The 11401-nt window shown below is 32.1% G+C and overlaps 1 protein-coding gene across 2 annotated transcripts in view; it reads left to right on the top strand.

Moving 5' to 3' along the window:
- Positions 1 to 3840: 3840 nt before the first annotated feature.
- rgl2 (ral guanine nucleotide dissociation stimulator-like 2) overlaps positions 3841 to 11401 on the top strand; it is a 37195-nt gene continuing 29634 nt past the window's right edge. The window contains exons 1-2 of one of the 2 annotated variants that reach the window (XM_073847426.1): positions 3841 to 3956; positions 10766 to 10931. In XM_073847426.1, coding sequence (XP_073703527.1) covers positions 10773 to 10931 — 159 coding nt within the window. In that variant the 5' untranslated portion in view covers positions 3841 to 3956; positions 10766 to 10772. Of the gene's footprint in view, positions 3957 to 10762; positions 10932 to 11401 lie in introns of both variants that reach the window. The other variant, XM_073847425.1, reaches the window with a different exon arrangement.

The following is an 11401-nucleotide window of genomic DNA, read 5'->3' as shown; positions in this document are numbered from 1 at the left end:
AATTACAGCGAACTCAACATAGTTTGCATTTTAGATTCTTACTAACACAGTCTATCTTCACACAAACATGAAAGAGTTGTGGGCAGCACGCTTTTTATATAATAAGTTGCCAAGCCATTTAGAAAGCAAGCCTGAAGAGCTCGACAAGGGCGATAAATTATTCATAAACAGCCAACCACTATTTTAATTAGTCCACTCCGACGAATTGAATGCATAGCTCGCATTACCAATGCTTTTATTCACCATAACAACCTTTTAATAAACACAGCAATCTCCCTCATTTCAGCTAATAGAGATGTAGAGGCCTTGCATAATCACACATACAGCTTCTAACTAAATAACAGATGGAAAGTGTCCTGACAAACAAAGGGTCACAATATGGCTTCATGTGCATGTAGCTTTGTTTCCAAATGGAAAATTGTAAGCCTACACATAAAAACATAATTTAATACCTTTTGTAATTGTCAGGCATTATTGTTTGGATAAACAAAATGTGCGAGAAGTGCTTAGGCCAATATCTAATTCTAGTTTTAAGCCATATGATTGGAAATAACTGATAATATTGTTGTATGATATTTATTTTGGGGCTAAAGCAATTGATTGTTTTCCACGGGGCAGTAAGAATGCTATTTTTGTCCTTATTTTTGTTGTTAAAGGTCTTCTTGCCGGCGAGGCCCAGCCGTAAAAATATTGCAAGGTCGGAGTGGTGGAGTCCACAGCTGGCTCTCTGCTCAAGGATTAGCTTTAAATAATCACCCTGCTAGGAACTGCCCAGCCATTCAAAAGCATAAATCATTTACATCAAAAACTTCAACACTACAGGCCACTTAAAATTCAGGCCGTGAAACAACAGCAGGCAATAAAATACAACCTTGACAATGTGTGAGGGTCCACACACACACATACACACACACACACACACACACACACACACACACACACACCCACATACAGCTAAATGGGACTTCTTATTGACATGCTGTTCATAAATAAAGCTAATATTCATAAATGGGTTGGGTAGTTGGCACATAACATTAAAACAAGATTTTAGGATAAAATTGATCTGCTTGTATAAGAGTGAGTTTTTTCCTTATTTCCTTTAGGATTTTAATCAATCTTATTTAGTCATTTTAAGCCCTATTGTATGGCAATTAATTGTGAAAATACTACACATCTCTCCATGCAGTCACTCAATTAACATGGCATCATAGAACCGTAATTGCATAATAAATTATTATACAACAATTAGGCAAACATTGTTTAAAATAAAATAATGAAATAAAATAATGAATATATATATATATATATATATATATTTTTTTTTTTTTTTTTTTTTTTTTTATTTATTTATTTTTTTTTAATGGGCTGGAGCAACATAAAGTAAGATAATGAACATATAATAATAATAATAATAATAATAATAATTGCAACAAAATACCACAAAAATCCACAATAGTGGATAATAAATAAAACAATAAAGTAAGATGAATTTTATAACAGATGAATGAAGAACAATAACATGTGTGTATAAATAAATAAATAAATAAAACAAAATAACATGGATTATATATAAGAAATATAAGTATTCTGTATCATAAATTAGGGAAATAATGTATCTGGAATAGCAGTGATTAATAAAATAAAATAAAATAATTGCAATAAAATAACAAATGACATCTAAAAAAAAAAAGCGGGAAAAGTAGATAATAAATAAAACAATAAAACAACATGGCTGATATATACAAAATATAATTATTCTATATCAGATGAGGAAATTATTGTGTCCGGAATAGCAGCAAAATCCAATAAAATAAAAATAGTAATTTTATTACTATTAGTTATTGTTAATTAAAACAATAAAATAACATATAAAATATATAATTGTTCTATATCAGATGAATGAGGAACATAATGTGTCTGGAATAAAATAAAATAAAATAAATACAACTTTTTTTGGTGAATGAGGAAAATAAAGTGGCATTAAAAACAATAAAATAAAATTAATATTAAAATACAAAAAGTGACTGCAAAAATATATTTAAAAAAAATACTTAAATACTAAATAGTAATAAAAAATATTTGATTGCAGATGGGGAAAAGTGAACTAATGTTATATTTAAATACAGTTATTTTATTTCAGATGAATGAGGGAAATAAAGTGGCTTGAGGAGCAGCAAATACAATAAAACAAAATTAATATTAAAATAAAAAAGTGACTGCAAAATATATTCAAAAAATAATACTTTAATAATACTAAAATAATATTTTATTGCAGATGGGGAAAAGTGAATTGATGTTATATTAAAAAACACAGTTATTTTATTTTAGACAAATGAGGGAAATAAAGGGACCAGAGAAGCAGCAAATACAATAAAACAAAATTAATATTAAAATAAAAAGTGACTGCAAACATATATTTAAAAATTATACTTCAATAATACTAAAATAATATTTTATTACAGATGGGGAAAGTGAATTAATGTTTATTTAAAAATACAATTATTTTATTTCAGATGAAAAAATAAAGAAGTGACTGCACAAATATATAAAAAATAATATGTTGATAATACTAACTAATACTAAAATATTATTTAAATGCAGATGGGGAAAAGTAAATTAATGTTATATTTAAAAGTACAGTTATTTTATTTCAGATGAATGAGCGTGAAGTGGCTGGAGGAGCAGCAAATATAATAAAACAAAATTAATAATAAAATAAAAAGGTGAGTGCAAAAAATATATTTAAAAATAATTCTTCAATAATACTAAAATAATATTTTATTGCAGATGGGGGAAAGTGAATTAATGTTATTTTAAAAAAAGTTATTTTATTTCAGATGAATGAGGGAAATAAAGTGTCTGGAGGAGCAGCAAATACAATAAAATAAAATTAAAATTAAAATAAAAAGGTGAGTGCAAATATATAAAATATATTATAATATATATATATATATATATATATATATATATATATATATATATATATATATATATATAAAATACAGTCATTTTATTTCAGATGAATGAGGGAAATAAACTGGCTGGAAGAGCAGCAAATAAAACAAAACAAAATTAATATACAAAATTAATAACATAGGTGTAAAAATAGCACTTTAATAATACTAAACAATACTAAAATAATTTTTGCATATATTGCATATGGGGAAAAGTGAATATTTCAGATGAATGAGGGACATAAAGTGGCTGGAGGAGCAGCAAATACAATAAAACCAGATTAATATAAAAAAAAAATTCTGCAAAATATATTTAAAATAATACTTTTGATAATACTAAATAATACTTAATTGCAGATGAGGAAAAGTGAATTAATGTTACATTTAAAAATACAGTTATTTTATTTTAGACGAATGAGGGAAATAAAGTGGCTGAAGGAGCAGCAAAAACAAACAAACAACAACAAAAAAAACAGTAGTTGCAAGAATTACAAATAATTCACCAAAAAAAAAAAACATTATTTTATTAGAGATGGGAAAGGTGGCTATAGCAGTGTAACAAACAAACAAACAAAATAAATAAATAAACAAACAAAGTTGAGCAGCTATAAAGCGCGTAAAAATCGAAACGGGATGCCCGCGTTGCGTCGAGCGCGTCCAGTACAGACAGCTTCTTTTACGTTTTATGACAGCAAGCAAGATTGACGCGTCCGGTGTTTTTTCCAGCAACGCTGCTGCTCTGAATTTACCGGGCAACGCTCTTCATCAGCGCGTCCAGCCAATGACCACACGCGCCAGAGTGACAGCAGGAACTGCGCCCAACGCGCCGCCCGCGCGTCACCAGCGCAGCCCTCACCAACACACGCTCAGCTCACCGCCTTCATCGGCCCGATAAGCGTTGACGGGCGAAGCAGGAGGGGAGAGATATGGAGGGACAGAAACTCTGACTTCCGAGGAACCCACACGCAGGGGCGGATGGACGCGATATTAGTCTCCTAACAGGTATTTCGGCGTTTCTATCGGGTGTGAATGAACGCGAATGTTCTCAGACGTAAAGAGAGGATGTGTCATGTATAAGCAAACTGTAAGTTCACAGAGAAAAGTCCTGTGCGTCACGCATTTGATATCACTGGGCATTTAAATGTCATTATATTAAATTATTGTTGTTAGGATTCAAACTCATTGAAGAAAATAACACAGTTAAACTGAGCGCTTCAGGCAGTGTTAGGGTTAGATGAAAGGAAGCTTTATTTTTCTGTAAGGTATGACCTGATCACTTAAGTTTTGCACACTAATTAATGTTTATCCCTGACTGGTCGCATTCAGAAGAGCTGCTGTTTCTGAACTTGCGCTTGTTTGCTGTTTGTGACAATGGCACTAGTTTTTGATGGTGAGCTTCTCTCTTTCCATCCTTCTCTTCCTGAAAGAGATCTCTACAGATCTGGCCATTTAAAATGCGCGCGGGAAGTAAAGTGGTCTCGCGTGACGCCGGTGTATTCCAAGGGAACACGGAAAATACAATGACATAGGAAAGACATGATCAGTAGGGGGCAGTCATGTAACGCACTGGACTGGAGCAGGCTGAAAACATTGCTGCAAACTAAAGGGTACGGTAACCTGGAGGGGACACCTTCGGTTCACTTATGTTTGTCGTGGCCACACAAATGAATTCGTAGGAACGTCATATTACTTTTTGTCATTGCCACGAGATATTAATTCCTGGGAATGTCATATTATGTCGTGGCCACAAGATTATTTTGTCGAGGTAACGACATCCTTATGTTTAATGCATAAACAAACCTGCGTAACCATAACCCAGGATTATCAGAGATAGGTTTGTTAATATTTTTTATTTTGAGTTAAGAAATGATTATATTAATTGTTATAGAAATTAATGCAATATTAAGTTATATATTAACAATAGGCAATGCTGTATATGCGAATGTCTGTGCGCGATGTAGACAGCATTCAAAAGTTTATCAAGAATAAATATTACATATAAGTACTTCAAATTAAATAGCCCTGCAAGAAACATTTTATGCATCCTAAAGTCTTAACCATTAATTGATCCTCTTTTTTCTGTAATAAATTTATTAATCGTTTATATTCATTATGTCCCCCTTAATTTCGATCTCTTAACATTCCGAATCTAAATGATAAATGCTGGCATGCCATTAAAGCTTTGATTATGCTATATGGCTGGGATTATATATATATATATATATTCATTTTTAGTCTAATTATAACCTTTATAGTGTTTCATTGTCGAGTGAATCATTCACGTTCCATTTGTAAATCGTTTATGGTCACACACGGGCATTAATACAATCATAAAGTCAAAACTTTATTGGCATAGTTGTCGTTCACAATATTTGCTAAATATATGCCAAATAGCATATACAGAAAGTTATTTAGGTTAAGCGATTCACAATAAAGAAAAAAGTAGATAGCTCTAAATCACTTATTATTTATTATTATTATAGGTTATTATTATTTCAATACCTGATTAGGGCTATTTATTTTTAACGCCTGACAATTATGCCAATAACGTTTTGACTTTTTGATTGTATTTATCCCCGTGTGTGAAGATAAATGAGCATGTTTTCATTTACAAATGAAACTACGTGATGATTCATTTCTCAGTAAAACAGTTTAGTATTTATATAGTCTAGTCTATTAATTAGACGAAACAAAATAAAATATGTTCAATTCAACCTTTAAACTACATTCCAGTAAAAATCAGTCATATCATATGTCAAGCATTTACAGAATCATTTACATGAACGTTAAAGAGAGCCAAATTAAGGGGTGGAAACGCACGAAAATAAAAATATATACAAAAATAACAGGCTAATAAAAATAATATTAGTAATAGTAATACTAATGATAATGATAATAATATTAAGACAAATACGAAAAAAAGACTATTAGTTAATAGAAGGAATGTAGGCCTATTTTACTGTGTGACGATAAATTATTTCCAAATGAAACTACGTGAATGATTCACTCTTCAATTATTTGTCTATTAATTAGACTAAATAAAATACAATATATGTTAAATTTAAGCTTTAAACTGCATTCCAGTAAAAACCGCAGTCATAGAACCTTTACAGTATCATTTACGTTCAGAATGTTATGTAACGAGATCAAAATGAAGGAAAAAATAACGAACATAAACGAATAATACAAATATTACGGAAAAAAAGAAGGTCAGTCAATGGACAAGATTGTGGGATGCATGAAATGTTTCTTGCAGGGCTATTTAATGTGAAGTAGGCCTACATGTAATACATGTAAACACTTGTGAAAGCTGTCTACATTGCGCACAGACAGCATTAGCATATACAGCATCGCCTATATAATTATTTAATATTGTATTAATTTCTATAACAATTAATATAATAATTTCTTAACTCAAAATAAAATATCTCAAATAATTCTGGGTTACTAATGTCACGCAGGTTTGTTTATTCATTAAACTCGTGGCCACGAGAAATGCATGTTGAGCAAAAATACATTTCACGAAAATAATATAAAATTACAAAACAAAGAAAACAAATGGAATGAGGGATAAGCTTTAAAGTTCACGTAAAAGCCAAATATTAAGCGGCATCCTTCATGTTTTCTTTATTCAGCAAATACTTTACAGTTTTGAATTATGTTCAGCTTCTGTTTTTATGACCATAAATGACAGTTTTTTTTTTTTTTTTTTTTAGAAAAACGTCCGAACACCGGTCTCAAAAGTAGAAGCGAAAGTCTTGTTTCCACCAGCGCGGCATTTTTTTATTCACCGTAATTGATGGATGTCTAAAACAAAAATAAGGAGAATCCTAAAACATATAAATATACATTTCTTAAAATAATAACATCTGAACTTCGTACACAACAATACGGCAACGACTTTACAACAGAACACATTATTTTATTTTTAAAGTAGCTTGTACACCAATGGATTTCAGATGTCAGGATATTTCAGACCGCATCTCCACAGCATAATCACTCTAATATTAAACATAGGCCTACGGGTCAGGAGGCGGGTCGGGTACAATATTTTATTTTTTATTCGGCGGTCCGAGTTGCGGGCGGGTTAGTTGAAAACGTCGGTCGGGTTCGGGTTGTTTATCCACTGACCCGCGCATCACTGGTGTCAGGGCCGTGGACACTAATGTTTTGAAAAAAGTGGAGCGAGTGAGGAAAGCTTTCCCCTTCTCCCTGGCATGCATTTGAATGCTGAATTCGAAATGCAACTGAATGCAGTCAGAATCCGCCCCCAGCACCCCCAAAATAGTCTCCAAATGTTGATTACAACAAGGCAACAGACAGCATTCAACACCCCACCCCACCCCCACTCTGCCATTCATAAACATTTCGCTTTTTATACTACATGCCGCTTAACGCTGATGCCTCATTAACGGCTACTTTTCAGAAAACTGAAAAAAAAAAGAAAAAAAAAAAAAAACACTTCCCTTTGGTTTCCCAGAACAGACTTAAGCCTAGTTCCAGGCTTAACGAACTTCTTCGAAATAGAAGAACTACTTTTCCACTTTAAAAAAAAGAAAAAGAAAAAAGGTGGGGAAAAATTGCATAACTCACTGGAGCACTTTTGCAACTGTATTCGTTGTCAGTCATATAAGCTTTATTGTTTTGAAAAGTGAGCCTTCTGTTTATTTGTCTAAATTATTTTCTATATTAGGATATAATACTAGGCTATAGTATTTACATGGACATTAGGCCAAATCTACATGGGTTTCTTCCCTTTCACTTCAATTAGTTTTTAAGGAAAAAAAAAAAAAACTGCATGGGCAGTGCGCCATCTTAATGTACAGAATCAAAAATGTAAGAACAAATCTAAAGACAATAATAATAATAATAATAATAATAATAATAATAATAATAATAATAATAATAATAATAATAAAATTAATTATTAACACTCCTAAAAGTACAGTATAGTGCTCAAATACACTTAGGTGACCTAACCCTAGTTGATACTTTATTTCAACTTTTCAATTATTTCATTAATTTACAAATAAACAAATGCCTTTCCGATATGATATAAGTGAAAAGGGAGACGATTTCGAAAATGATTTCACCAAAAGGCGGACGCGAACTCGGGTCTCCCGCGTCAAAAACGATATGTTACTCGTATTATCACTTGCGCCACTGAAAATGTTGCACAATAGCCGTCTTTTGTAATATTTGTAAATATGGCCTATTTGCATTGTGTAAAAACATTAAATAAAAGGCACCAGACTACAGAAAATGGCATATACTAAAGTATTTTTTTTCTGTTTTTACATTTATTTTGCTTCCGACGCCCATGCTTGATGATGAAGTATAGTCTATAGGATATAACAAAGTGCTTTTCCAGTCCCGATTCGACGAGGTTTTATTCCGCATCCACCCGCTCGCGCTATATTAACTATATTATTTGCCCGCTGCCTGCTTAGAATAAATTTCTAAGCACCAAAATCGCAAAAACAAATCAAAATAATAATAATAATAATAATAATAAATAAATTAATTAATTTTTAACTCTATAAAAACTGTAGTTTATATTTATCCTCTCCATTTCTATTTCTCTCTACTCAAATTAATTGTCAGTGTATCTAAAATTGTGTATCTTAGAAAAAGAAAAAGACGAACTACCTCTTAAACATGCATATCTTAATTTGATGTTGCTTTAAAACGCTGAAATATATAATGTATTTTATTCTGAAGGTGAAAGTTGTCGAGTTATTCAACTGCCCGCGGCGCCGTCAGGATCACTTTTTCCCCCTTTAATTAAGTGGATACAGCTTAATACTCCTTCAAGAGTACGGCATTGCTCAAAACTATGCTATTTTACATATTTCTGTTATTTGTGTACAATCACAATGAAAAAACAGATGTGTATGCTATTTGTTAAAAAAAAAATGGAAACGAGATGCTAGTTTAAGGGCGCATCACAGAAATTGCCTACAATTCTGCATATAGGCTTGCTACTTATTAATTTTATTTTATTTCGTTTTGTTAAATTATTATTCATTAAGAAAATTATATTTCGCATATGGGCATTTTTATTTATTTTACATACAGCTTTTTTGGGGTTTTCTCTGTGCATAAGCTCTGCGCGTGACGTTCTGATGTTTCTGCTGCTTTTTGCTTGTGTACAATTAACCCCTCAAAACGAATTTAGCTGTTATTAATGTGACACAGCCACGTTTCAATTTAAATTTAAATGTAATTTAACACAATCTGGTCGTTAGGCTAATAACTAAACGCGTCGGTTGTCGTTTGAAAAAAAAAAAACAGAAATTAACATTTCTATTTTCAATGCAGTCTAATAAAAGTTCATCAAGAAAAAAAGAAAAGAAAATAATAATAAAACTGCTCCTGCTTATGAATAAATTTTTGCTTGATGATGAAGTATCTAAATAGTCTATACTCTATAGGATATAACAAAGTGCTTTTCCAGTCCCGCTTCCACGAGGTTTTATTCCGCATCCACCCGCTCCGCGCTATATTAACTATATTATTCGCCCGCTGCCCGCTTAGAATACATTTCTAAGCACCAAAATCGCAAAAATACTGTAGTTTATATTTATCCTTCCCATTTCTATTTGTCTCTACTCAAATTAATTGTCAGTGTATCTAAAATTATGTATCTTAGAAAAAGAAAAAGACGAACTACCTCTTAAACATGCATATCTTAATTTGATGTTGCTTTAAAACGCTGAAATATATAATGTATTTTATTGTGAAGGTGAAAGTTGTCGAGTTATTTAACTGCCTGCGGCGCCGTCAGGATCACTTGATTTTTTCCCCTTAATAAAGTGGATACAGCTTACAATACTCGTTCAAGAGTACGGCATTGCTCAAAACTATTCTATTTTACATAGGCTATTTCTGTTATTTGTGTACAATCACAATTAAAAAAAAAAAAAAAACAGATGTGTAGGCTATTTGTAAAAAATAATAATAATGGAAACAAGATGCTGGTTTAAGGGCGCATCACAGAAATTGCCTGAAATTCTGCATACAGGCTTGCTACTTATTAATTTGTTAAATTATTATTCATTCAGAAAAGAAAAACATATATTTCTTATATGGGCCTATTTTATTTATTATTATATATAGGTTTATTGGGTTTTTCTCTGTGCATAAGCTCTGCGCGTGAGGTTCTGATGTTTATGCTGCTTCTTGCTTGTGTATAATTAATCCCTGAAAACGAATTTAGCGGTTTACGTCAGTTGTCGGTTGGAAAAATAAAATAACTGAAATTAACATTTCTATTTCCGATGCAGTCTAATAAATGTTCGTCAGGAAAACAAAGAAAGAAAACAAAATAACAATACAACTGCACCTGCTTATGAATAGGCTATCTTTTTGCTATTGGTTTGAACCATAATTTCAGGAAAGAGGAATCATTGAACTATTGTACTGGTATTTGTGACCAACGCCCCCTAGAGCTGGCCATGGTGTTTGGCTACAGAATGTTGTTCCTTGCGCCACCTGGTGGATATTATATGAAGTGCAACAACGTTGTAAAAAAATCAAAAAAAGCCGCTGCGGTAGGACGCGTGCCCACGCGTGCCGAATTGCAGGCTGCCGCGTGAAAATAGACGCATTTTTAATGGCCAGATCTGTATCTCCAGGTTAATATAAATACCAGTGAGGGAAAGGGGAAAAGGCGAGGGAGGGGCCTGAATTCAAATTCAAAGTTGTCTCTTGGCAAAGGGAAATGTAAATGATGAAAACAAATGATCTAGCAGGCGTAGAGCTGCCTGTTCCTCTCCGATGACCTCTGTTGTGGTTTGTTGGGCCAGCAGTACCATCATGCTCCCCCGAAGTATGAAAACATCTGGAGTAGAGCTGCCGGGAGTGGGATCTAGAGAGGTGCCCCTCATCGGATATCGACCCCTACAGCCGGAGCTTGACGGCTCTGTGGATCAGCTGTGGAAGGAGAATGAAAACAGGGATGCAGATCACACACAGGTAAGACTAACTTCTTGTAGGGTTTGAAATTAACCAATACATTCATCAAAAGTGAGAGTCAAGTCATCTGGGGTCTATTCATTAAAGAATCCTGAACAAAACAAAAATATGAAGCGGAACAACTGTTTTCAACGTTGATAATGATCAGAAATGCAACAAATCAGCATATTAGATTGATTTCTGAAGAATCATGTGACACTGAAGACTGGAGTAATGATGATGAAAATTAAGGTTTGATCACAGAAACAAATTAGATTTTAAAATATATTTACTATTACTGTTTTTACTGTATTTTTGATCAAATAACTTCTTTAAATAAATAAATAACATACCCCAAAACTAAAGTAAAAAAATATAGACATAAATAAATAAATAAAATACATAAAAATGATACAAAATTAATAAAACTTTAAAATTAAACTGAAAACACACACACATATATATATATATATATATATATATATATATAT

This window comes from Garra rufa, chromosome 9 (genome assembly GCF_049309525.1).
Source record: "Garra rufa chromosome 9, GarRuf1.0, whole genome shotgun sequence".
In the NCBI taxonomy this organism is placed as follows: Eukaryota; Metazoa; Chordata; class Actinopteri; order Cypriniformes; family Cyprinidae; genus Garra; species Garra rufa.
This window is presented reverse-complemented; position numbering and strand designations above follow the sequence as displayed.